Raw genomic sequence first — 27636 nt, 5'->3', positions numbered from 1 at the left:
TTTTCTTTTATGTGTGTAAAATTATCTTAATTAATCTCTTTTCCTAGATAGCTTTTTGGAGCTGTCTGTGAAAAACTTCCTTATAGTTACCTCACAGTATTACTCAGAGTGTTGCGAAAAGATTTGGAATGGGGGAAAACTGCCTGGACCAGATCCAGCATTCAGTAATTACAAGCAGATTGCTCCTGGAGGTCTTTTTCATCTACATGTTACTTAATGCAAACCTCTGCTTGATTTCAGGTTGGCATATCAAGAAGTTGATAAAGAGTATGGAGATACAAGTCTCTCCCCATTTCTTACCAGTAGACTTGTCTTTTCAGACGCCAGCTGTTAAAACTAAGCTATATTGATATCAGAGGAAAATAGGCTTGGCAAAATTTTATTTGCTTAAGGGTGTGGAGGGGAGGAGGAAGCAGAGTGCCGATACCTGATGTGTGTGCATGATCATTTCAGCATTCATTGAAACATTTATCTTTCATACCTGTAGGGTCCCATGGGGTATCCAGGACCACCGGGGCCACGTGGGGAGCAAGTAAGTAGTCCAGTCGCAATCTGATGCATCTCCTATAATGCATCTCTCGTTTAATAAGCACTTTGTGCCAGAGTTTGGGAAAGTGAGGCTGATACCATAGGCAATTTTTGGAGGAACCAAAGTTCAGTGGTAGAGCATCCTTTGCATGAGTAAGGGGCCAATTTGAATCTCTGGCAATGCCAGCTAGAAGGATTTCAGGAAAACAGGACTGGGGAAGATTCTGGCATCTGAGCACCACTGCTAGCCACAGTAGATAATATTGTGCTAGTTGGACCAACCTTCAGATACTTCAGAGACATTTTAGGAATACATGATGTAGCACAGTGGTAGCCAAACTTGGCCCTCCAGCTCTTTTTGGACTACAACTCACATCATCCTTAGCTAACAGGACCAGTGGTCAGGGATGATGGTACATGTAGTCCCAAAACAGCTGGAGGGCCAAGTTTGGCCACCATTGGTGTAGCAGATGATGTATTGTTGGGTGGTAACTGGAATACCACTCAGTGTAAAATGGCACTCAATGGGAAAGGCTGAACCAGTGAAGAGTAAGACCTTACTTGGATTGGAGACAGGGATTAGTTATGGTGCTGTTTATTTGTTACTGTTTTGTCCTCGATCGGGGGGGGGGGGGGATGACATTTTTCGGCCCTGCAGGTCAAATAGGACAGTTGGGCAGGGCTGTCCACCTGTCAGACATCTGATGTGACTGGGTGCTTTGAAATTCCAAATTTGGGATGTGCACTCAATCCATCAGGTTTTGTCTCTGCTGCCCATCAGATGGTTTCCCTAGCCATTGCACCATTGGGAGCACACTTTAAGCCTCCCAAGTGTGCCTCTTCCTGTGCCACATCTGATGTCATGTACGATGGCAAGTGTGGTTAGTTGGGGAAAAACCGCCTGGTGGGCCAAGCTTGCCTGTGGACCAGAGATTAATTAGCCCTGCCCTGGATGGAGGTGGCGAATGAGCTGGTTGTAAATTATGCTTAATTCTGCCTGGGTGGGCTATTACTATTATTATTTGTAGACCAGAATTTCTTTTTGCCTGAGAATCAGCTGTGTTATCTGTATGAGAATAAGGTTCATATGTGGAAAATTGGTAAGGATGTATCTGGGAGACGTCACTGTGTGTGAAACAGGTGAGATCACCTGCAACTATTACATATTACCTAGGTTCCCTTCGCAGGGCTAGACTGGATGCAGGGAGCACCTATCTAGCAGGCAGCTTCTATCCCCAGTTAGTCAAGTTAGAATATTTTCCTGTCTTTAAGCATTTTACAATCTTCTGAAACAGCATTTTCATCAGCGGCAGACAGTGTTCTGTGGCTGCATCACTCACATGATCTCTGTTCAGCTGAGTCACTGCAGTGTAGCAGGATAGAGGAGAGGGGTTCAGCGAAGTCAGCAAACTATTATGGTGTAATCGCTGTGTCTCTCCCGCTCTTGGTCCCAGGATGCTGCAGTGACTCACCTGGATGCAGGCCAGGTGAATGGTGCAGCCAAGCCATGTTGCCCCCCCCCCGGGGCGATTTTCATTTATTCCAAATTTACATAATCTGCGCTCTGTGTATTTTAGAATGATTTGAAGAAATGCAGACTCTGAACTGTGATGGGCGGTGGTGGTACTTTTGCCAGAATTTATTGCAAGTTCATTTCCCTACTTCCCTGACATCCTTGTCCACTTAGCTGCTCCCATGCAGAAATCTTCTCAGACCACCTCAAATCCTACCACCTAGTGGGGTTTTGAGCCGCAAAATAGCCATTTAACTTGGCTTCTGAACTTTCGCACTGGGGTACCTGACAGCAGACAGCGTTGACCAAATTCTTATGTAGATACTGAAAACCTTCTCACATGATTCCCCCCCACCCACCCCAGTGTAAATAGCAATCGTATGACCAAGCTCAGGCTCAGTTTCTGTAATCTGCATTATAAATCACTGCCCCCTGAGGGAATCTTCCATGTTTCACTTTTTCCGAAAAGTGGTCTAACAGTTTCTCTCATGAATCAGCCTGTGTCTCGCATTTCACCACTGAATGTCACGGCCCTCCTCTTCCGCCCACTAACTGTTGAGATACATGTTCCATTGCTTGGTTGAGTTATGTTGATGCACAGGAATGACATTTTCTGTAAGTTACGTGAAAGGCAGTCTTGAATTGAACGTTTAGACCTTACCTACAAGTGAGAAAATGCATTAATTCTTCTTTTCCCCACCCCTTTTCTTCAATTCAGGGAATTCTAGGAATGACTGGCAACCCTGGGGCTCCAGGTTACCCTGGCAGGCAGGTGCAGTAACTATACTTCAAACCTAAACTATCACTTTTTTTTTACTACATACCCAAATAATCAGATTTTCTTCTTTTTTTAAAAAAAGAATACAGTCATGAATACAATCCCACAATAATTTGTCTATTGCTCTGTTCTGTTTAAGTTTGTTGGTTTCTTTGCACAGTTTATTCACAGAGCAGTTATAAAAGAATGGACGGTGGTTGTGGCCCATCACCCCCTAGCTCCCTGGGGTGAAACACTCCCAACATGGCGGCCAGCTGTTGGGGAATTTTCCTGGCTGTCTGCAAGGGATGGTGGGAAATCCTGCCCCTCTCGAATTTAAACTGCCCAATTATGGGCAGGTATGTGTGTGTGTGGAGTCTGGGTGGTAGAATTGACTGGAGAAGTCTTTGTTCTGGTTTGCCCCCTGGGGATATAAGTTGTCTGCACCTGAGTATGGTCTAATTTGTTCCATAAGTGGAGATTAAAGGCAACATGCAATATAGGAATTAAGACCCCACCAAAGTATGACTGGTGTGTCATTTGTTCACTATGGCGGCAGAGACACATCACAGTTAATGGTTTAATCATGCACAAGGTGTTTGCACTCGCTTTCAGTTAGTCCAGCTTGCCCCTGGTAGAAACAAACCATGATCCCAGGATTAGCAATATGCACAAACCAGGGATCACAAGACACAGTCAATTAACCAATAACAAATCTTGGCATATCACCATGCTTTGTAAGGAGCAAAGCAAACTATGATTCTGGCTTTGGTGTATTGCAAAGATCCTTGAAAGAGATATTATACTAGGTAAAGTGCATATTGAAGAGATGTGGAGTTTTGTGTCAGGATATAGTGTGTGCATTTGTCCTTACACATCTAGAAGTTTTGTGTTCTGGTAAAGTTTATTGATATAAATTAGGCTGGTCACTCTGTTTTTTGTTTTAATCTTTTGGTTTGTCCTCTGCAACATTTGTCTTAACCTTCTATGCATAAAGAGATACATAGATGATAGGCTTTGATATATTTCCCCCATTGGAGCAACAACCATGTTAATATTTGTTTCCTGCTCTCCTTTTCTTTTGTTTACAGCTCTTTCTTGTGTTCCTTTTATGTTTTTGTTTCTGTGTTATTCTGAGACACACCTGCCTTCCATCAGAAATGTTAGAAACCAAATAACCAGCTCAGTAGACACTCAGAAGTTACAGAAACTCCTTCTCCCCCACTTTCCCCAACATCTGTCTTGATTCTTGTGGAGGAATAATTATGTGATAAGCCACTTTAGGACAGTAAGAAGCACCTGCTGGTTTTCAACCCCAGTTCTGATGGGAGTATATTTATCAGCACCAGAGTCTATCCAGAATCTGAATCTGGGAGTATGATACTAGCAGCTGCCACTAGCGTAGTTTTATTTATATAAAAGCAAAGAGGCAAAACTTGAGTCAGATTCTCAATTCTGGCCAAGCTGAAAGCCTGAAACAAGCATGAACCAAAAACATTTTTGTTAGGTTCTGTGCCACCCCTGTCAACTTCTTCCCCCAGGCTCTGTGGCATTTATTCCAAGAAAGCATAAAAACTGTAAGGGAGTCTTGGTTCTCACTGACTGAATCCTCTCTCAAAAAGGAGTTTCATGATTAAAAGAGAGCAAAAGACATTACATGGCAAGAACATCTGGCAAAATAACGGCGTACTTGTTTAAGCTGGCCTGTTGCGCTGCCGACTTAAAACTGGCTCCAGGCCTTCTTTGGCAAACCCAGTTACTATGTGTACACTGAAGGTGTACCAAATATGTAACATGTGCAGAAAATAAGTGCCCTGTGGATGACATACCCAAATCCTTAAGCACATCTGAGAATACTGGCGTCCAAGCCCATGAACACCCTTTGTAAAACATGAGATTAAGGCATCGATAGTGTCGGTGTTCCCTGTGGGAAACACCAGTTGTGTTTGTCATGCGAAGTGCCCAGATTGTAGAAAGTAAGCAAAGTAGTTACAGCATACAGTTATGTTATCAGTCTTCAGATCAAGCCATGGTCCAAAATATCCAAGATGGATGCTTCTGCATTACATTTTCCACAACTCTTTGCTTGGGGCCAGTTCCTATAAAGGACAAACAGGTCCTGCCGATTCTTAAAACCTAAACCACCTCAGCAACCAGATCAGTCCTCCACATGCCACTGCTATTGGCCAGCTGAAATCCAGTGACTCGTTATCAGGTGTTAGAGCTGGCTAACCATGCATCCTCCATGTTGTTAACATCTTAATTACAGGTGTCAACAGGAAGAACCAAGATTGGGGCTGTACTTTTCAGAAGCACAGCCATTAACTGCAAAGGAAGCTGAAGTAAATGAATAATATGATAGAGCATATCAGTTGCAACTGTCTTTGCAGGCTCATGGGGTGTGTGCAGGAAGTAGATCTGGGATCTGGATCCACTTGTAGATCTCTGGGTAGTTTTCAATGAATCCACAAAGCTCTCTGACTTCCAATAAGAAAAAAGCCTTCCTTGCTAAAAAATAATAATAATGAATAAGAGACTGCTGAGATGAAGAAAGCTTTGGGAGATAGTGTGGTTCAGGACTGGGTTTTTGTGTGAACTTTGTTCTGGTATCGAAAACAAATTCCTAGGCTGAGTGTATGCTCAACTGTTAAATGGGCCCACCCTCTTGAGTGGCTACTTTGCTCCTGGTTTCTTTTGGTGAATCTCAGAATTCGATCAGAAAACAAAAGTTCACCCAACAAGCTTGAATTCTGTCCACCTAAGAAAGCGTTGGGACGTGGGTGGCGCTGTGGGTTAAACCACAGAGCCTAGGACTTGCTGATCAGAAGGTCAGCGGTTCAAATCCCCAAGACGGTGTCAGCTCACGTTGCTCGGTCCCTGCTCCTTCCAACCTAGCAGGTCGAAAGCACGTCAAAGTGCAAGTAGATAAATAGGTACCACTCCGACGGGAAGGAAACAGCATTTCCATGCGCTGCTCTGGTTCGCCAGATGCTGCTTAGTCATGCTGGCCGCATGACCTGGAAGCTGTACGCCGGCTCCCTCGGCCAATAAAGCGAGATGAGCGCCGCAACCCCAGAGTCGGCCACGACTGGACCTCCTGTCAGGGGTCCCCTTACCTTTAAGAAGGTGTTATATACTTTTTAAAGTGTTGGTCATTCAGGTCAAGGAGGTTAAATATTAATCACCATGAATAGCACAGACTGAGGTCCCTCACAGTGGTCCCCAGAGTTTATGAGAGAGGCACAAAGTGGCTCGCCAATTAGATATGAAGAGTTAATGGTTGGTATCCTCACAGTTGGGCTACTGCCAAAAGTTAGCAGTAGGGAAGAAAGGGTTATAAATATGGAACAAGTCAAGAACTGAAGAGCCTGCTGAGAACCAGCCCTGGAACAACAAGAAAAAATACTACTTCAAATGCACTGTACTTTCCCTTCAATATTTGTGTTGGTTTCTTAATTGTTTTTAACCACTGGAACTTTCATAAGCTCGTTAATATGTTAAACGACTCTTTCCATTAAGTCAGTACATACAGAGAGAGAACCAACTAAAACATCCATCGTCATAGACACAGGATTTCCTTAATACACTTAATATCAGGAACAAAGTTGAATTCCAATGTACACATACGAAGGGGTCAGTTTTATCCCTTAATTTTGGCTTTTGCAGTGATTCTGTGTCTGCTAATTAGTTTCTAATAACTCACAGTCATGAATAGGGGCTATAGCAACAGGATAATAGCCTGCCAGCTCTTCCCAACTATCAAGCACTTTGAATGACTGGAATCAGCATGTTGTTCTGGGAAATGTCTGGAATTGCATCCGAGCTTAAAAGTTTATTAAAAAATTGTTGTGAAGTCATATTAAGCCAAGTCTCTAATTGAAAGGGGGTGAGGTGCAATCCCTGCAAATAATTAACTGAAAGAAAGAAAGTTGCACCCATACCAAGGGAACTACATGTTGTCGTTTTAAAAAAACCCTCTGCAAATTTGATCACATATAGAGAGTTCTGACTTACAGTCATAATTTTTGAAAAAGCGTTTTGCCAGTTTTGCAAATGAATAGCTATGGCATTTTAAAATATAGTATCTCTGTGTATTAAAAATGAAGTAAAAGGCATTTCTTCTTGTGCTAGGGTTTAGCAGGACCAGAAGGTAACCCAGGCCCTAAAGGTGTAAGAGTAAGTAAGCATTTTTAAAGGATTATGACATGCATGATTTTATTTTATTTTTTGCCCATTCACAATGCAGCATGGAACTGCAGATACTTCATCCAGATTTACTATTTTTTCCGCTCACTGGGTCACTCTGTGAGTTATTCACAAACTGTGTTTCATTGACGTTCACGGAAGGGTTTGTTTCATTGTGCTCACAGTCTACAGTCTATCCATTCTAGTGCTCCGTCTTTGATCGGAATACAAAGAGAGAGAGACAGACCCCGGAGGGAAATAGCATTGTGTGGATGTGCATGTATGGATGCTGGGCATTTTGTGCCTGAAACAATTGATTTAGTGTGTTAAGAAGACAGGATGGAAGAATAAAACAGACTTTCCCCACAGTTATCAGGTTTGCAAAACTAAAGGTGTCTTTGGACGATACTTTCCTGATTTCTCCTCTGAACGCAGTAAGGTTGTGAGGAGGTCTTGGGCTTGTGTGCTTCCACACAGTCCATCTGTAACTGACCCAGAAGAATGTGAACTCTCCTTTGATCTTGGATATTGAACTTGCTAAGCAGAAAAGGTCTAAAAGAGTTATGTGTGTGCCATCGAAATCGAAGCAATCCATTGTTCTATTTAGAATAGCAGTTTTAGCAGAAAGGTGTAACAGTGCAGGGACATGATGAGCGTTCAGTCTGTTACCATAAGGCAATCTGTGTCCCTCAAGCATTGCTGAACCACAACTCCCATTTGGCCCAGCCAGCATGGCTGGTGATGAGGGATGATGGGAGCTGTAGTTCAATATCTTAAGAGCCATGGGTTAGCTACGCTTGCCACTTGATCTAGGAACTAGTTTGCTCATTTCTTTTACATGGAAGAGGTTACTTCAGATTCTAACGAGTTACTACTGAACTAGTTGAACAGCTAGTCAAGCCAGGACAACAAACTCTGTAAAGTTAAAGGACTTAAGTGCTGTTTTACACTAAATTTGTCAGTGGCCCAACTTACTCAGCATTATCCGTCCTGTATTTTGGGTTCCCAGTATCGTTTTCTGATGTGCATGAAGTTTATTTTTAACTAGAGATGCTGGGAATAAAACGTGGGATCCTTCTACCACTAAGTATTCATTTTAATTGCCGATTAGTGGAATATTTTGTGGCAACATCTGAGAAATATGACTCTTTTTCTCAATAAACATTTGCTTGTCACCTTGGTTACTAATGCACAGATTTTGTTTTCCTTTGTGGGTTTTCTTTGTGTGTATATGTATCATGTGCACAATTGAGAACAGTTGTCTTTAGTTATAGTTTTCTGTATTTTGACACTATAAGTATAGACTACTTGGACATACAGATTCAGTTCCTGTTCTGATGCCATGTTTGAAAAATGCATCAGAATTGATACAATTGGCTGTTAAATTGGTGGGGGAAATTTAGTTATCTTTAAAAGACAATAGGCTGATTGGAAAAAATTAGTTTGGAAGAACAATTCACAAAGTTATAATTATGCAATTAAAGCTAGGTGTTTCATCAATATTTGAATTAAAATAACTTTATTCGATCATTCAGCCTTGGAAATAAGTATACAAAAGTTACTAGCCAATGACAGATTTTACTCTTTTGATCAGTTCCTTTAATTTCAACAATAGGGTTTTCTCTGCAACATGTTTTCCTCCTTAGTTAAATTGCATGTAGCATTTGGTGCTGGTCATCTATGAGCGTAGCAAATCGTAAGTGACTCTGCGCTGGAAAAACAATTTCTGATCTTCTTATTTCTTTTGTTTATCAAGGGTTTCATTGGGCCCCCTGGTGTGGCAGGACTGCCTGGACCCGAGGGAGAAAGAGTAGGTTTTATGGAATTTTTGCGCATTTATGATAAGAAAGTGCCATGAAATCTAAATGTGACATGCATTTCATAGGACTCTGCCTCACATACACCAAACTTAGGGCCAAACTATACATGGCATTAAATGGGTCATTTCTCTTAATGTGCACATTTCATAAATTGTAAACAGCTGCTGCAAGGGAACTCAGTTCTCCAGGAAGTGTAATTTGTCATGTCCTCTCCTTCCTTAATTTAACAACAACAACAACAAAATTAATGTGTTTATTCTTATGGCTTTTGGGGTCTATTCTAACCCTATTGACCGGAACAACTGAGAAATGAATGTGAGGTGCTTTGGTTCAAGTAATCCCTTTGGAAGCTGTTTAAATTTATTACTGCCTGCACACTGCCCAGGCTTGTGCCCCAGAAAGGTCACTTCAGTGCTGCTAATGCAGCAAAAAACAACAACACAGGAGGCAGCGCTTATGAGTTACCAGTCTCTGTAGCCACAGTGGGTGCTGTGATTCTCCAGCAGTTTGACTCCACCTCTGGAGGCGAACTCCATTGTCTTTCGGGACAGACAGATGCCAACATTTCTACATATACTTAGATATCTGGTCTTTCATTGTCCCTTGAGCACAGAGGCAGTAATTTGTCTATTGTGAAAATGGAGTCAATTAGGAGCCAATAGTACCCACAGGTGTATATCTCCACCCCTACACCACCTCACTCCCAAAAGATAGATATCATTTTGTGCACAGTTTACTAATTTGGCTTTTGGGGTCAGTATTTGCCAGCAGCCTCATGCTCTAAATCTGTGTGGAGTCATTCTTTCAGTGGGTCAGCACCTATGCTTTGAAACTGCTTGCCTATTAACGTTAGGTAGGCCCCTTTTAATATAATGTTTTAGATGCCTACTAAAAAATCTTTATTTCAGCAGTATGTATAGTTTAGTTACTCATACTTGTTTTTAAATTTTGCTAATTTTAGCTGCATATTATTGAAAATCATTATGCTGTTTCATATATGCCACTTAGATTTTGTTTTTTAAAAAATAAGCAGGCTATAAACGTTATGGAATTAACTGATTTATTAATTAAAGATTGTAAACAAATAACAAGAACAGTAATAGAAACAAACTGCACTAACAAGAGCCTGCAACTTTAATTCAAGGATTCAATTCTGTGACATTTTTGTTTCAGGGCATCCCAGGTTTACCTGGAAAAAGAGGTCCTAAAGGGAGACAGGTAAAGTGCCTCAATGTTTCATTCATTAATTCATTCAGCCTTTATCGGCATAATGGGCCAATGTATTCTAATGTATTCTGTACTTAGTTTGCTGCTTATTTAGTTTAATTGGTTGTTCACTTTTATATTCTGTCTTAACAATGTTAAAATGCTCAGCTTTTTTTTAAAAAAAGTTTTGTTCTGGAGGAAAGGAAAGGTTTCTTATTAAAAGGATGTTCTGTACAGAGACCTGAAAAAGAAAAAGAAAGGGAAGGGGAGTAGAGGACCGTATCAAAGAGTAGGAGGGCGCAGACAGAATGGAGGGGACCTCAGTAGGATTTTGGAAAGAGCAAATAACATTTTAACCTCCTCACTTTAGTTGTAAAACCTTGCTTCGAGAACAACTTAGCTTTATCAGAGTAGTGCTTCTTGCTGTCTCATAGACCTATGCAGTGAGAGACAGCATGAGAGGTAGTGCTCTGTGAAATTATTATTATTATTATTATTATTATTATTATTATTATTATTTATACCCTGCCCATCTGGCTGGGCTTCCCCAGCCACTCTGGGCGGCTTCCAACAAAATATTAAAATATAGTAATGCATCAAACATTAAAAGCTTCCCTAAACAGGGCTGCCTTTAGATGTCTTCTAAAACTCTGGTAGCTGCTGTTCTCTTTGACATCTGGTGGCAGGGCGTTCCACAGGGCTGGTGCCACTACTGAGAAGGCCCTCTGCCTGGTTTCCTGTAACTTGGCTTCTTGCAGTGAGGGAACCGCCAGAAGGCCCTCGGCGCTGGACCTCAGTGTCCGGATAGAACGATGGGGTGGAGACGCTCCTTCAGATATACTGGACGGAGGCCGTAGGGTTGCTCCTAAAGAAAGATTCAGCATTTGAAATGCATCAGGCTAGTTTAAATGATGGGGAGAGCCATTCCCATGCACCTTTCTCCATGGTGTGAATTACACTCCTTGAAATCCAAAAAGCAGCTGTAGTAGTTTTGTGGTGCCTGGCTTGCCCACCTGGGCCATAATAGCTCCTGAGATAGATCTGATTTCTACTCCCCGCCATTATATGGGCTGATGTACTGCTTTCAAAATGGTCTTGGCTCCATCTTGGTTACTCTTTTGCTACCGTTTCATAGGCAGTAGCATTAGAACGTCAGACTTTAGGAGAGAAAAAAGGGATTCTGCTAAGAGAGCAGTTGTGATTAGTACTTCAAATATTCTTGGCAAAAGTGAAGTGGAACAAAATATTAAACTGGTTAGCTTTATTATTAAGAAAATTATAGGGTCTGGGCTACAAGCGTTTTTAATATTCTGAATGTATAGTATGTTTAAATAAGAAACACTCTGTTATTCAAAACATATGTATCAAGTTTCTTTTCCACATTATGTATATTATATGAAAACTGGCATGTTTTACTGTATTTGAAAGTTATTGCCAATCGTATTATATTTGATACACAGAATTTTTGCAAACGTTATATTTGGTCGGGAGAATAAATTATATGAGGGCTTTCTTATACATGGAATTATTCTATACAGCTAGAAGTCAATCTGATGTAGAACACTTCATAAATTGGATTTACAGTTTTCACTGTAGCTGCAAGAACAATCAATCATAGTTCCTAGTAAAATATTAATAGACTTCCTCCTAGGGATGTTCTACAGAAGCCCAGCAACTGGTACTATTTAATGCTAAAGAACAGTGTACCACCTGAATTGTTACAGGGATGTTTAAAATGTAATGGGAAATAACGCTTTTAAAAAAGACAAATTCTGACAGTGGCTTATAGGAGATTTAGACTGGCATCTGAAGAGTTATTTTTGTATCTCCAAAAGTTTTTGGACTGTTATTGTTATTATTTTTTAAAGCAGAGGACTGTCTCTTTGCCTTATCAGATACTGCTTTTGAAAGCAGCCTCAGGTGTCAAAAGAGAATGGCTATAGTAGAGTATCGTTCAAGGAACACAACTTGAAAGCACCCCTGGGAACGCAGAGCTAGCAATGTAATTCTTTGGGTCCTGATTTTTAGGACTTCTCAGTTTTCTGAACAGTGTTGGATTTAAAACAACGCCGAGCGATATTTGAGAATTAAAGAATTGCCTTGCTGTAGCAGTTCATAGCAGTATGAATAGAATTGTGCTCTGTTCTGTTCTTAGCTTTGTTTTGTCTTGCTTTTTTATATATAATGCTGACTTGTTTTAAATTGGCATGGCGTGGAGTTGCAGTGGTTGACCGATTGCTGTCACGGTAAAAGTTGGTTCCCAGGGGGTCATTAACACAATAAGGATACAGATAATTATCCAGAGAAACACTCAAAAAGGAGTTCCTACTTCACCACTTGCTTCCAGTAGCAAATGCTGTGGTTTGGCAGTCACCTGACCTCTAGTTGGTTGTGTCATTACTGGTTTCCAGGAGGTAGAGGGGAAGAGGTGAGGCAGTGGTGAGGTCAGTGTGGCACAAACGGATATAATATGCATGGGTTGCTTGTTCATGCATGTATGCGGATTGTTTGATTACTCTTGAAGACTTTACACTTGAGGAGGATTCATTCAACCCCCTCAATGCACCGAAATAAGGTTTGTGCATTCAAGTTACATCAGAAGGAGAACCACTCATGTAATGCTCCTCCACATGAGGAGGAACCCCATTCCAACTTTGAACATGTGGATGTGGGGGCACTGGCGGAGGAAGAGGGGTGCAGGGGGAGCGCACTGCCCCCGGCAGCACGGTCCCGGTGGGGTGCAATCGCGGCTTCCCCCCTGCCCACACTGGGCTCCAAGCCTCTGCGGGTGGCATGCCACACCTCCAGGATGCACACCACGCCCCTGGGATGCGCGCCAGCCCCGCACCCACCTGCTCTGCATGAAGCTCCGCCACTATGTGGGGGGAAATGTGGTAGCAGTCCATGCAAGTCAGCACTGGAAGCTGCCAGCCTGATGATGTTGACTCAGTGTGCAGCAGTTGTGAACAAAGATGAATTCAATATTGGGGCTCATTAGGAAAAGGGTTTTTTTGTGGGTGGGGGGGGGAAAATGCCTATATCATGATGCTGTTCAAATCTGTGGTCCAACCCTATTTGCGTATAGTTCTGGTTTTCCTCACTTCAAGAATGATACGGCAGAGCTGAAAAAAGTTTGTCAAAAGGCAACCCAAACGATCAAGCAGTTGTAGAACTCCCCTGTGAGGAAAGGTGGCAACGTTTAGGAGTTTAAAGGCTAGAAAAAAGGTGAGCATGAGGCAGCAGAGGGATATAAAATTATGCTTCATGTGGAAGAAGCGGCTAGGGAGAAGTTTCTCTGTCTTGAAATGCTAACATCAAGGGCCAATGGAGCTGAATGTTGATAGGTTCAAGCCAGACGGCAGAAAGTGCATAGATAAAACTATGGAATTTGCTCTCACAAGAAGAAGTGGTAGCCACAAATCTGGACGGCTTTAAAAGAGTATTAGGCAAACTCATGGGGGATAAGGCGATCAGAGGTGTCGTAGGCTGCATGCTTCTGAATAGCAGTGGCTGGAAACCACAGGAGAGGAGAGTCCTGTTGTGTTCTGGTCTTGCTTGCAGGTCTCCCACAGGCATCTGATTGGCTACTGTGAGAACAGGATTAGACAAGATGGCCTGATATGCTGGGGCTCTTACGTTCTTTATGTGGGAATCAGGCTGTTAGAGCTGGAAAGCCGATAAGAGACTAAATTAGTAAATCAATAAATAACCTCCAAACACTATTCGGTTTGAAGATTCCTAAGAGCAAGTCCCCTCTCCCAGCTTACTCTCAACATATAATGTTAAATATGCACTCATATATGCTGTGACTCCTAACAAAACTATTGGTATGTTTTAACCAGGGATTACCAGGTGATATTGGAAATAGAGGCCCCCCTGGTCCTGATGGAAGTCCTGTAAGTATGATGTCATGCGACAGAAAACAATAAGGTGGAATTTTTGAGCTTATTCAGTCTCTGACAACCTGTAAGAGGCGTTGCTCCAGGATTATAACACATTCCTATTTATAAGAGGTTCCATTTACCTAATATGAGGTTAACCTCTCTCAGTATCTGGGTTGGAGAGACTGAGCATCCTAGGTCCCTGTGTTTTCAGAACGACATTTTAAGGTCAAGCTAAATGCCAAGTTAAATGCATGATTTTGTTTGTGTATCTTTAACCTAATAACAGCCTTGGAGTAATTGGCATGCAGTATGGGAGGAGAAAGGGACGCAGGTGGCGCTGTGGGTTAAAGCCTCAGCGCCTAGGACTTGCCGATCGAAAGGTCGGCGGTTCGAATCCCTGCGGTGGGGTGCGCTCCCGCTGCTCGGTCCCAGCGCCTGCCAACCTAGCAGTTCGAAAGCACCTCCGGGTGCAAGTAGATAAATAGGGACCGCTTACCAGCGGGAAGGTAAACGGCGTTTCCGTGTGCGGCTCTGGCTCGCCAGAGCAGCGATGTCACGCTGGCCACGTGACCCGGAAGTGTCTCCGGACAGCGCTGGCCCCTGGCCTCTTGAGTGAGATGGGCGCACAACCCCAGAGTCTGTCAAGACTGGCCCGTACGGGCAGGGGTACCTTTACCTTTACCTTTACCTATGGGAGGAGAAAGGGAACTTCACCTCACTCCTCATGCCATTCTTATTCTTCTTTTTTTTCTTTTCTTTTTTTGCTATGTGCCTTGTGACAGGGACACGGGTGAGCTACTGGGGATGCAAATAGCAGAATCCCCCCCCCCCCAATGCCAGGGGCATTGTTCAGGAATGGTCCAGAAGGCCCAAGGTGTTTTGTTTTGTGCCCCACATCTCATGTCTTTCCCCCTGCTCAACAACAACAACAACAAATTTGCATACATGCACACTGCAAAGAGCAGTGCTAGTGTGATCCCAGCCACCCATCATCTTAATTTACCCAGAGGCACTTATTTCCGCTTTAATATGTATGTGAGCAGCAGTTCTTAGGGGTCCAGAAATTACTAGGAAGGTCCAATTCACATACAGTGTACCAGGCTCAGAAAATCCTGCTAGCATTGCATAGCTCGGAGATAGCCCTGGTAGCCAGAGTTCATCCTAAATTTCCACATATGTGGAATTTGTGTCATGAGTCTGTGTGCAGAGTATTTTAAGCATCTGAAAGCTACACAACTGCTGAAGGTGAATGGCAGTGTTTTTCTTCAGGAGAAGAATTATTACGTGGATGTATTCGTCCCTTTTCTCTTATGTTGCAGTCCCAGTCCAAATCAGGGCCTCCCATGACTGTTGCATTATTATTATTATTATTATTATTATTATTATTATTATTACAGATAGACAGATTAGGTCAAACATTTTACTTCTTAGGGATGTCATCAGAGAGAAGGCAGGTGATTCCTTGGTTGTATTCATGATAGACCCTTATAACAGTAGCTGCTGTTGTGGAGCTGTGGACCCACGCTCCTGATCGCGGCATCATTGCAGAGCCAATCCGCCACTCCTGCCACTGCCTGACCTCAGTGTTGCCCCACTTCGGTCCCACCCAGGGAAGGTGCAGCAGTGCTGATATTGGGAGGGCATCTCTGTCACTCAGCTCCACCAAACCAGCCACTGCAGCTCTGTAGCAGCTGAACACTTGAACTAGGACTTATGAAGAATGTCGTCCTGGATGGCTAGGAATTCACAGCAATCTGAGTTTGTAGTCTGGGATGCTGCAAGCGCCGGACACTGTCAGAGCATTTTATGGGGGCTTCTTAAGAATTGCTTATATCAGAATTAGTTTGTTGTGGGGTTCGTATTGATAAGTAAAGAAAATACCTTGGACCTTCGGCCGTGTAAGAAGCCTGAGCTAACTGCTAGCAGCTGCTTCTTTATAAATGCTCAAATAAAATATTTTGCAAATGCTGCTGCAGAATAAACAGTTTAATTATAGAATCAAACTTGGCAGAACCTGGATTCTGAGAAAGAGAGAGACACACAAAAACTATTCAGTGCAACTGAGAACGTTTATATAGAAGAAGAAGAAGAAGAAGAAGAAGAAGAAGAAGAAGAAGAAAAGTCAATAAATCCGTTTGCAAAGGAGTTCCTTCTAATTGTCTGTGACAGCTGCTGCTATCGAACAACCAGTCAAGCCTGCCCCGCAGGGTTGGTTCAGGCAAGCTGCCAAACCTGCAGCTGCTGCGGTGGGGAGGGTTGCAGATGCTAATAAGATAGTTATTGCACCTACTGTAGGAAAAATGTGGGATGGCTCAGAAGCTAATGCAGGTTTCCTCCAAACTCTGACATTAGAACTTGAGCAGCTGGTAATGAAGAGAAACCTCTGTTTAAAACATACCTAGATGTCATACGTATACCCAGCACTTTGGATGAGACACAGATAAAGGCAACTACAGATCTCTCCTTGTACCATTTGCAAAAGTGCCCATAGGCCCAAAACATTGGCAACCCTTGCCATATGCTCTCCTCTGCCCCATGTGTTCTGCTATAAGAGAGCCAATGCTTGTCTAAAGAATAGTTTTAGGTATAGTTGCTTTTCTACATCATCATTTTTAAAATAGGAACTGGAAACGAGGGTATACCAACTCCATGATACAGATTTGGCCACCTGAGTAGCTTTTTAAAGTGCCAATGACTGACATGAATGGAGGAAACAAACAAAACGAAAACCCTCTCTGTGGTTCTTTGTGGCTTAATAGCACGTGAGGCTGCAAACCAATAAGTCCCTGGTTCGAAACACGCTTCAACTTTTGATGTCACTTAATCCTTTTAGATCTTATTAAGTCCCCCTCTACAACATGCCCCCACGTCAATCATCTGCCATATAGGCACAATACTATTGGTTTTTCCTGCAGGGTGGTGGAAGGGTGTGTGTGGAATGCTTTGAACACTTAAAGTGAATGTGAACTATCATTATTTGAAAAATAATGCTGATTGTGAAGTAGGAATTATTGTAACTGTGCAGCAGAATTGTCAGCCCCCCTACAGGTAAACCCCCACCACCATCACAGATCCTTGAGTGCAGCAGTGGTCTGCATGACGATAAATAAAAAAAAAATGATACATTTCACACATTAACAGCGAATCCTCAGAGCTGCAAAATGGAAATATGTGAATCAATAACCTCAATTCCGTTGCATACTGAACAGATAAAGCAGCATATAAATGGAAAGACAGAGCAAAGCACCTTTTTGCACTGAGTGTGGAATTTGCTGCCACAAAAATCACATGCCCAGATGCATGAAAGGTGGGGTGTCAGAGCAAGAAATGGCACGGAGACAAGGCCACAATTTTTATTTTGGGTTACAGCAACCTGGATGGCTGTATGGTACAGGGCAGGTCCTATTCATGCAGCTCACTTGCAGTCCAAGACCCCTTGCTCATGTGCTGGCGTCTGTCCACAGGGTGTTGGCCTGAACTTAGAAGTCTACTTACAAGCATGGACCAGTCCCTGTGGTCTCCTTAGGAAACCTGTGAGCGTTGCCAAGCAGCAGCCCCCTGGTTGGGTTGGCTGTTAGAAGGCAGACTCTCTTAATCCCTTATTGTGGGAGATCCCCATTGGGGAGCTGGGAGCCAACCCTCTGCTTTGCATGGTAATTACACAGATTCGTGGAGAATCAGCTGCTTGTGATCATGAGTGCTGTCTGTCACCTGCAGGAACAGAGGCAACATGCCTCTGGATGTTGTGAGCATCTTTTAGCCATCTAGCCACAGTTCTGATCCAACGGGTCTCTTATATTCTTTTTCCCTATGCCGAACTCATATCCTGCAACCTGTGCCCTGTATTTGAACTTTTGCTTATAAACATATGCAATTCTAATTGCTTTACGGCCATTTTTTTTATTTTTCAAAGGGAATTGTTGGTGGTGTTGGTCCTCCTGGATTTCCTGGACTTCGAGTGAGTAGATATGCTTCATCCCATAGACCTTTTTTCAAAAGTTCAATTAATTACTCATGGGTGCTGTGCCATTCATTCACAGAGGTTTCTGCTAAATATTGAGGGGATTTTAGGGATAGTGATTTGCACAAACCTTCTGTAGTTCACTAATGTACATGCAAGTTGTACATGGCTGCCCTGATCTGTGGTCATTTTTGTTGTGATCTTATGACTGATGTGATTGAATTGTGCCAACCTGTGCTGTGACACCAGGGCTTGTGCTTGAGTGGTAGTGATTCCTGCTGAAACCGTACACAATGGCAGATTTGGCTGAATGGGAGCTGGGGCAAGACGGAAATGGAACAGAAAGCAAAAGGTTGTGGGGTGGGGGAGGTTTGCAGCCAGGATGAATGAACTTGAAATAAAGAGCAAAGTAGGTCATGCTGCAACACAAACTATGCATGTTTATTAGAGAAGCTTTTTCTTTTTTAATTCCGGGAAAAATACCAGTGCTTAAATGGGTTGGAATAGAGAAAACATGGCTTGGAGATATATGCCTATATGCTATTTACTGAATAGGAAGAAGTGAACTGCAGTCTTTTAGCAGGTAACTGAAAACATGAGCCACCTACACAGATGCATGGCAATGCTAATTCTCTCCAGAGGAAACATGCATCAAGCAATCAATAAGGAGGGAGGGATTGTGATGGCATTTTGTGGCCAACCACCCCATCCTCTGTGCCACAACCACCCAGGCAGATGCATGATAGGAGTATGTGCTTATCAGAATGCAAGGCTATAGCACATGTGTAGCATCTGGCAGTGCTGGTTCACTGCCAAACTTGTGTGCTCTGTCTCTGGCCCCCGAACAAAATTAACTGCTCTGCCATTAGAAGCAGCTTTAAAAATTTGATTCTTGATTGGAAAAGTCTTTTTGCATCTTAATGCATTTGAGAAAGACAGTGGAAAGCTCCACTGCATGTTTAGTTATGTGAAAAGATGCTCTCTCAGCCAGAAACTCTTTTCGTGCACGAGATCCGTAGCCATTTCACATCAGTGGCAAAAGTAGCTGCACATTTGTTGCAAATTTGTTCATGTATGCTGTTTGGCCATCCATCCTGAAACATACGCAGCGACACAAAAATGATAGGATGTTGATTCAAGTATATTGTTTACGTTTTGAGTTCGTAAAGCCTGCTCAGACTTTTGACAAAGCTCCTTACAAATTAAAAGTAGTCTCTTTTCTTACTTTCTAAGTAGCAAAATGAGTTCTTATGCACAGCCACGCTTGTATTCTTTAGTCATCATGTTACATGATCTGCCTTTCAGTGCCATAATTTTGATTCTTCACAGCATTCTTTTATTTTGCTTCCTAAAACAGATTTTTTTTTAATGTGTTTTTCTTGGATGTTGCTAAGGAGCAAGTAGCACAAGTATTTCTTCCCTTCAGTGGAAACATATTCCCATTCTGTGCTTGTAGAAAGCCTTCGTTTCCATCCAAGCTCACATGTGAGTCTACTCTAGATCAACACACCGGTCCTTAGTTATTTTCTCTTTCTTATAGCTGGAATAGTTTCAGCTGGCTTTCAAGTCGGCGCAGGACTTTGCCATATGGATATTTCCATAACATCAACATTGGCTTGGCTGTTTCTAGACAAAAGTACATTTAGCCATTGCCAGTTCAAGGCTTCCAGGCTATGGCTGAGATCCTAAGCACACTTGCTTGGAAGCAAGTCCCAGTGAAATCAGTGATGAAATCAGTTCCAAGTTGTGGTTAAAATAAGGTCCCAATATTCTACTGTTTAAAAAAAGACCCAAACAAACTCCCAAAAAACCCCCAACTATAACTGGAAACGAAACCAAGGTGGACTTTGCCAGAAAATACTAAGACTAATGGTATGGTGGCTGCTTTTGATTTCTAGGAATAAATGATGTGACAGAACATGTATGCACATTTAAATGAAAGGGTAATTACACATCAGAGCAATCTAGTCCAAATGTCTGCTTCAAAACCTACAGTAAAAAAGGCTTTTAAAAAAGTTATCTGCACTCATTTTCAGGGGAATATTTACTTACTTTACTGTCGGTTTACTTAGTCCATTTCTGTTTTGAAAAATACACAAGTAGCATTCTTCCCTTTGCCTGTGCTGGGACACAACCCATTCTTTAGAGGAGTTTTGGCCCGGGTGATTACTCAGAGTTGATCTACACCCTCATAATAATCACGAGGTATGAGTTATTCAGAAGTGACCCGCTTTAAATTGTTCTAAAAGTTCTATATGTTCCCAGTGTTCCCTATGAATGCCTTGTGTTTAGAAAGCTAGCCCTCCAAAACATTCAGATCCTGAACTGATGTTTGAAATCAGATGTAGGAGAGCAAGCTGAGACTGAGACAAGACAGAAATGCTCTTGTTGATAGGATGGTTGATGTAGCATAGAGATATAGCCTGTTTTGGACAAAGTTGCAGTGCCCTTGAAGAATCAGGTTCGTAACCTATGAGTACCCCTGGACTTCGACTTCCCATGGGAAAACCGTATTTTGGCTGTGCTTGGAGAGCTTTAGTATAACATAAGCTTGTGTCCCAGCGGCCACTGCAGAAAGAGTACATGGCCTGGGTCACTCATACTTTAATTTTATCAAGGCTAGTTTGCTGTTACAGGCTGTACTAGGGCTGTCTTTGAAGTGTGTGCAGAAATTTCAGCTAGTACAAAATGCTGCAGCTACACTTCAGACCAAGGCCAGTTTTTTAAAAAAAATAAGAAATGAAATGAAAACATTCACTGTGTTGTTGTTTTTTACCAACTTCACTAACTCCATGTTGTATTTTGAGCTTAGTTCAAAGTGTTGGTCATTATTTATTTGTTTTGTAATTGTTTTCATTTTCTGATACACAAAAAGCAAAAATAACAACAATAAAGAGAAACTGCCAAAGCAAGATGAGGGGAAGAAAGGAAGGCTATGAGAAGAGAGGAGGGAGTGGTACTATTCTTAAAAAAACCAGCATTATAGTTCCAGACAATTGTCCTTTACTGGCATATTATCCCAGAATGTGGTTTTTTTTCATGAGAAGAAGGCTTTTCCTTTACTTTAATACATTCAGTAAATGGATGCCAAACTTTAGAAAAGTTGTCCTTCGTTTTCGGATGCCATACCAATAGTCTTACATGTCCCCTGTAGCTGACTTCCATTGTCTGGCCACTATAAGCCTGGCAGCTATGAACCAAAAGAATCAAAGTACAGTAGTTCTTTATTGGAAAACTCTGCTTCTGAATTATCAAATAAGGAAAAAAGGGCCATCACTGGGTCCATAGATTACATTTGGAATGTAAGATAGGCTTATTTAATAAAGACTTGAAAGACTGAATAATGGGGCAAGGCCACTGCATATGGTTGTATGTACCCATCCCCTCCCCCTCCTCCAGCAAACTGAGCTTGTTGTTTTAGTAATTCTGCTCAGGGCATGGGGGGATAGGTACCACCTGCAGATAACCTTATGTTCATTCTCCCAAATGCACGCTAATAGGGTGTGAAATCGGTTAGCGTGACCTTCCACACTTGCGAGCAAATGAGTGGCACTTCCTGATACTTCATTTTTCATCCCGTCCTTCAACATAGACATTTCCCCATCTGGAAAGAGCAGAAAAGTTCTGCCTGGCTGTATTGTTCAGCCCTTTTCCAGTCTATCAGGCAGGCAGGATATCCTTGCAATGTATTTTCCAGCTGAGGAAAGAGAATGGCAATATCGTGATTACACGCACATCTTGGATGTTTTATTGTTGTTTAATTAGCTCTCAGACAGGTTAGCGTGGATGGGTCAGAGGAAAACCAGCACTCAAGCAGCAAATACACTCTATTGTCTTATGACAGAGGTGGCCAACATGTTGTTTTCCAGGTGTTGTTGGACTACAACCCACATCTTCCCTGGTTATTAGCTGTGCTGACTGGGGCTGACAGGATTTGTAGGCCAAATGCATATGTTGGATACTCCTATTATACAGGCTCTCTGTATGACTTAGTTCCCTTTTAAAAGTAAACACACAGAGCAGCCATGTTCTTTATTGTCTTTTAGGGTGTTGTAGGACCAGCCGGACCATCTGGCGCACCTGGGATTCCTGGACCTCTGGTACAGTGTTTCATAGCTCATACCCAAGTGTTTTGCTGAAAGCCCTTTTCTGCCAGACAGTTGAACAATTGTGTTTTGTAATTTCTTTTATCTTTCTTCTGCATAGGGTCTTCCGGGGAGTATGGGGCAACCTGGATTGAAAGGTGATAAGGTGATCTAAATAGTTCCATTATCGGTGCACTTTTAACTTTGAACCTTATCTACACCTCCTAATGTGATTCTACAAAGAACCCTTTCTTACTTTTCTTTTTTTTTGGGGGGGGGGGATCACCTGCAATAAGGTTCTGCATTTTACCCGCCGCTTTGTTTTGTACAAGCTGCTCAGGGCTAAGAATCTCTGCCAACACACACTTCCTGCTGCTGTAGCTATTACTACTGTGAATAATCTCATCAAATGCTGAGACATGTTTTAGCCATTAGAGGCTCTGAAATCATATTCATTTGTGCAGCAGTGCAATGCACTTGGGCTGTGAATAACAAGCCATACTGACACATTTCTATGTCTGTTGGACTTCATAAAACTTTCTATTAAAGTGTCCCTTCTCTCTCTCTCTCTCTCTCCCCCCCCCCAAATGTTTCTGAATATACTAATACATTGTTTAGGGTGAACAAGGCATTTCAGGAGAGATGGGGGAGCTGGGATACCCAGGAGACAAGGTAACTCATAACAGCTCTGTTTTGACCAACTTCTATAAGTCTTAGTCTTCTTGGAAATGTGCTACACTTTATACAGAGTGGTCTTGTGTTCTTCACTGCTGTTTTTATCAGTCATGGGTGGTATCCAAATAACTCATTCTCAGCTCTGCTGACGTCACTTCCTCTTCCTCTGGCTGCACTGACTGCTGGGGCTCGCCCCTGGTTTCATCCAGATGTGGGCGAGCTTGGGGGCATGATCTGGGGGGCAGACCAGAGGGAAGACTTCATCTCTGACTTCCCTCTGATCCTCTCCTTGGCTGTATAAGCCACCCAGGCCCAGGCACTGGGCAAATCGGTGTTTGGTATCCGCACCCACTCAGCACTCTGTGTGCAGGACTGCCCGTGGGCAGGCCATGCATAAGACCTTGCTACGGATGCCTTCAATCACTGTATTCGGGGCCAGGGAACATTTTGCCTGTGATATTTTTTGAGGCAGATTGATTCCAAAGGGTATATTGCTGCCTTCCGGAAAACAACACCATTGGCGGAATTCAACATAGTGCTAAGGCTAACATTGGGTTAGTGCAAGGATTTTTCCTTGCTCAACAGAACGTTCTCCCCTTCCCCGTATGCCCGCAAACTTTGTGCAAACGAATCAGGATGGTTGCTCAATTAACAGGTTGCCTGGAAGCAACCTATGTTTCTCTGACAGAATGGGGAAGGATAAGCACAGGAGGGATGCAAGAGGTTTTGTTTTGCTTTAAAACCCATCTAGGTGGATTGGTTTTCAAAGAAAAATGTTTCGTAGCAGTGGCGAAAAGAAAGAGAAAAAGAATTAAATGTAAATGTCTGTCTTTTATTCTTTTCAGCCCCCACGTAGCTTTGTAATGCAAAATACCTATGGGCACAAGCAAAATAATCATTATTTTAGCTGAGTTGCAGGGTTAAGATGTATCTGGATAGGATTTTCCTATATTTCTATGGGAATGCTTTATCCCCAAAATGGAAGCATAACAAGTGCTCTGACAGATAATTTATAAAACCATCTCCTCCCTCCTTCGATTTTTAATGGGAATGTGCTGCCATAATTTTCACTTAAATTCTAGCCACTCTTTACTGTGTTTCTCAAAGGGTACAGCTGGTTTGCCGGGACCACCAGGAATCAGAGGAAAACCAGGACCCCCGGTATGCCTTAACACTTGAATTCATTTGCACTTTGACAGTAGCAGCATTCATTTGAGTTTGGTATCCAATAATATCTAAAAGGGTTGCTGACCAAATCTTATCTGGCACATTGCCATACAATACATGTTATTTATAAGAAGCAAGGAAATAAATCATTGGGCAATATATTTGGATTGTGTATGTGGTTGGGGAGCATTTTCAAATGTTCAGCTTTGAAGAATGTTAATGGGGGGGGGGATTCTCTCCGACCAAATTAATAACAACAAGAAACCAGGGAGAAAGAGAAACACCTACAGAATCTGATTGGCAAAATAAGAACCCAATGGATATGAAAACATTAACCTATTTGATTCATATAAGAGAAAGGACAGTCCAAAAGGGGGGGGGGGGTGTCATGTGACAGGAACTGAACTGTTTTTCAAATTGCAGGGTTATGATGCATCCTAGTTATATTTTCCAATATGCATGCATTGACATTATTTTAATCACAAAAAAATAAATTAATAACCAGCACAGAGTGAACATTGGTAATATCCAAATTGATAATAGGAAACTTTATATTCCTTGGACTGTGTGTTGGTGAAAATATAACAAATGGTATATTAAAAATCACTCCAGATAGATAGATAAAGGGTTTGTATCCAAGACTAGTCATACTTAGAGTAGAGCCTTTAGGTAAAGGTAAAGGGACCCCTGACAGGAGGTCCAGTCGTGGCCGACTCTGGGGTTGTGGCACTCATCTCACTTTATTGGCCAAGGGAGCCGGCGTACAGCTTCCAGGTCATGTGGCCAGCATGACTAAGCCGCTTCTGGCGAACCAGAGCAGCGCACAGAAATGCCATTTACCTTCCTGCTGGAGCAGTACCTATTTATCTACTTGCACTTTGACATGCTTTCGAACTGCTAGATTGGCAGGAGCAGGGACCGAGCAACGGGAACTTACCCCGTCGCGGGGATTTGAACCGCCGACCTTCTGATCGGCAAGTCCTAGGCTCTGTGGTTTAACCCACAGCGCCACCCGCGTCCCTCAGTAGAGCCTTTAATACACCTCTATTTTGAAATTAAAAATTTACCAAAAACGGGAGCCATTTCACCATAAACCCTTAAAATCAAGATAGATAGATGATAGATGATAGATAGATAGATAGATAGATAGATAGATGATAGATACAAACTTTTCTTTTGATAATTGTTCAGATGTACGTTTTTGTTAAGAAATAGGAAACGTCTTATGCAGAAAAACCTGAATTTATAATGGATGCTCTAATTTTAGGGTAAAACAGGAGATCCAGGACCCCGGGGACCACTGGGACCTATTGGACCTGAGGTAAGGAACTATTTAAAGAAGTAAATAATGCATCCTATTTTGCACTGAAAACAGCACAATTAGGCCAAGCTTCCGCTGCTCATGCATGGCTGATTTGGCTCATGATGCAGTAACTGTACTGAAGCTGAGAAGGGCTGGATTTGGTCAGTGCCTGAATGGGAGACCACTTGGGAACTTTGGATGCCCCAGAAGAAAGGAGGTGTATACATGTAATAAATAAATAGCCATTGGTGATTCTTCGTTTAATGCAGATGTTTTTCAGTACCTGCTTAGAAAGCAGGATATACAGTTTGGCTCTAATCCGGTAAGCTGGGATCCTTTTAAGATCCTCGATAAGAATCTACATTCATGTTTTGCAATACATAAATATATTTAAGTTAGGAACATAATTGCTTAAGAGCCAATAAGTTGTTTAGAAGAAGCAAACCCTTTAAAACTGGTTTATTTGCCTTAACCAGGTGTCATATTTGGTTAATACATTACAACCTCAGTTCTCAAACGTCTCTGTTGACGAATGATTCGGAACCCAAACGCCAAAAACCCGGAAGTACCCTATTTTTCCATGTATAAGACTATATTTTTTCCTACATTTTTGAAGTTTAAAATAAGGGGTCATCTTATACACGGATAGCGTATAGTGCATTTTCTTAATTTTGTTTTTTTTTTTTAATAAATTTTTATTGAATTTTAAAGAAAAACAAACAAAACATCTCAAATTTCATACCCTTATTTTCATTACCTTCTTTCATTGACTTCCCCACACACCCCTTCCCACCTTCCAATTTCGTTAATTATCTCAGCAAGTTATTTCTTCTCATCTCTTAAATACAGTTCCTTTCTTACAATTTGTCCTTTTTACTTGATCCGGTTTTACTTATCCAATTTTACACATTTAATCCTTTTTCTAAGGTCGGCCCAAATTCTCTCCCACGAATTCCTCCCTTTTTGTATTTAACCAAAGATCATAATATTTCAATTCAAAATCTCAGATTCTTATTACTCTATTCTCCCCTCCCCCCCCGGCCCGGTTCCTGTCCCTTCCCAGACCAATGTCCTCAAAAGAAAAAAACAGTTTAGCCCGGATTCCTCACATCAGAGGCCCTTAAGCCCCAGTTAGTCTCTCTCCACCAGTTTTGTTGGTAGTCCTTTTTGTTGGCCCTTTCTTCTCGAGGAAGTTCTGTCACAAGCCCCTCATATTTTCCTCCTTCCAAATCAGTCAAAAACAATTTCTGCCCAGGATCCACCGATCTCCCATGCTCCAGTCTAAAGAAGAAGTCCCCATCATACTTATTTACTCTTTTATAGTCCATTATTCCAATTATTGCAGGGGTTTCTTCTTTTATCTTTCTCTCCTTTTGCAGATTTGTAGTCCACTGGTCATCTTCTTTATTTCCTTTGTTCCCAAAGGTTACAGGCTCTGGATTGATGCTCTCCACCTGGGTTTCCTCTTCTCCTTCTTCTTCTTTTTCCCCCAGTTCCAAAGTTATCTCTTCTTCTGCAGCTGCAAAGTTTTTTTCCATTCGCTTACTGCCATCAACAGAGTTGTTTAGTTTAAGATTGAAGGTCACCAGCTGTTCACTCATAGCCATACTCTGCTCTTGTAGAATTCCCACAAAAGAAAACATTTTCTGTATCTCTGCCAGTAATTTTCCTTCAGCAGCCATTGCAATGTCTTTAGTTTCCTCCAGGGGGATTTCCATCATGATTCTTTTCCAACAGTCTGTTACTTTATTAATCAAAATTACTTTGTTTCCAGTCAATTCAGTTTAGTTGTAACACTTTTAATCCAAAAAGATATTTGTTACACAGTTCCAGGCCTTGGCCAGCCGTTTGACAGCTCTTTTAACAGCTGTCAAACTCTTTATTCCTTTCCTCGGGCTCACACGCAGGGCACTCCCGGGATCCCAAAAAGGTGGGGGGTTAGCCAGGCAAGGAAAACTTCTGAAATTTCTCTCTCCTTCTCTCCAGCACAGTAACTTCTTAGTCCAATTCGTAAAAGTTATATGTTTAAACACCAAAGTCTTTCCGCCTTAATACTCCTCTCCTTGCTTTAAAACTTTTGGTGGGGGGGGGAGTGTGGACTTCCTTTTTAACACGTCCCCCGATCGTACTCGAATTCAAGGATGAAAACTTTAGTGCCGAAATTTCATTTTACTCACGGGTTGCTTATTTCAGTCCAAATTTCAGGAAGAAAGACAGCGCTCTCCGGCAATGGCTCGCGGCTTCGCTCCGCCGAGGTAGCGATGAACTCTCAGCACCGCGCCACTCTCCAGTCCACTCCGTAGCCTTTAAAAAGGCTCTTCGCGGGTCGGGGAGGGCGCTTAAGGTGCCCACCGAGTTACCAGGTCCGCAGGCTTCCGCGCCTGCGGTTTTTAAGGGTCCCCGTGTCGCCGGCACGGCAAGACCCGTCCTCGACGGAGCCGATTCCCTCCGGAGCTCGGAGGGAATCCGCCATTACTCGTTCGCGCTATCCCGGAAGTCCCATTTTCTTAATTTTGAGTCCCCCAAAATAGGGGGTGTCTTATACACAGAAA

The 27636-nt window shown here is 42.4% G+C and overlaps 1 protein-coding gene across 1 annotated transcript in view; it reads left to right on the top strand.

Moving 5' to 3' along the window:
• COL24A1 (collagen type XXIV alpha 1 chain) overlaps window positions 1–27636 on the top strand; it is a 169448-nt gene that overhangs the window by 41224 nt on the left and 100588 nt on the right. The window contains exons 8-19 of the mRNA XM_083743163.1: window positions 488–532; window positions 2760–2813; window positions 6930–6974; window positions 8740–8793; window positions 9977–10021; window positions 13852–13905; window positions 17807–17851; window positions 21901–21954; window positions 22061–22105; window positions 22558–22611; window positions 23722–23775; window positions 25049–25102. Of these exons, the coding sequence (XP_083599289.1) occupies window positions 488–532; window positions 2760–2813; window positions 6930–6974; window positions 8740–8793; window positions 9977–10021; window positions 13852–13905; window positions 17807–17851; window positions 21901–21954; window positions 22061–22105; window positions 22558–22611; window positions 23722–23775; window positions 25049–25102 (603 nt within the window). The remainder of the gene's footprint in view (window positions 1–487; window positions 533–2759; window positions 2814–6929; window positions 6975–8739; window positions 8794–9976; window positions 10022–13851; window positions 13906–17806; window positions 17852–21900; window positions 21955–22060; window positions 22106–22557; window positions 22612–23721; window positions 23776–25048; window positions 25103–27636) is intronic.

Source organism: Podarcis gaigeae (assembly GCF_964106915.1).
Source record: "Podarcis gaigeae genome assembly, chromosome: 6".
Lineage (NCBI taxonomy): Eukaryota > Metazoa > Chordata > Lepidosauria > Squamata > Lacertidae > Podarcis > Podarcis gaigeae.
This window is presented reverse-complemented; position numbering and strand designations above follow the sequence as displayed.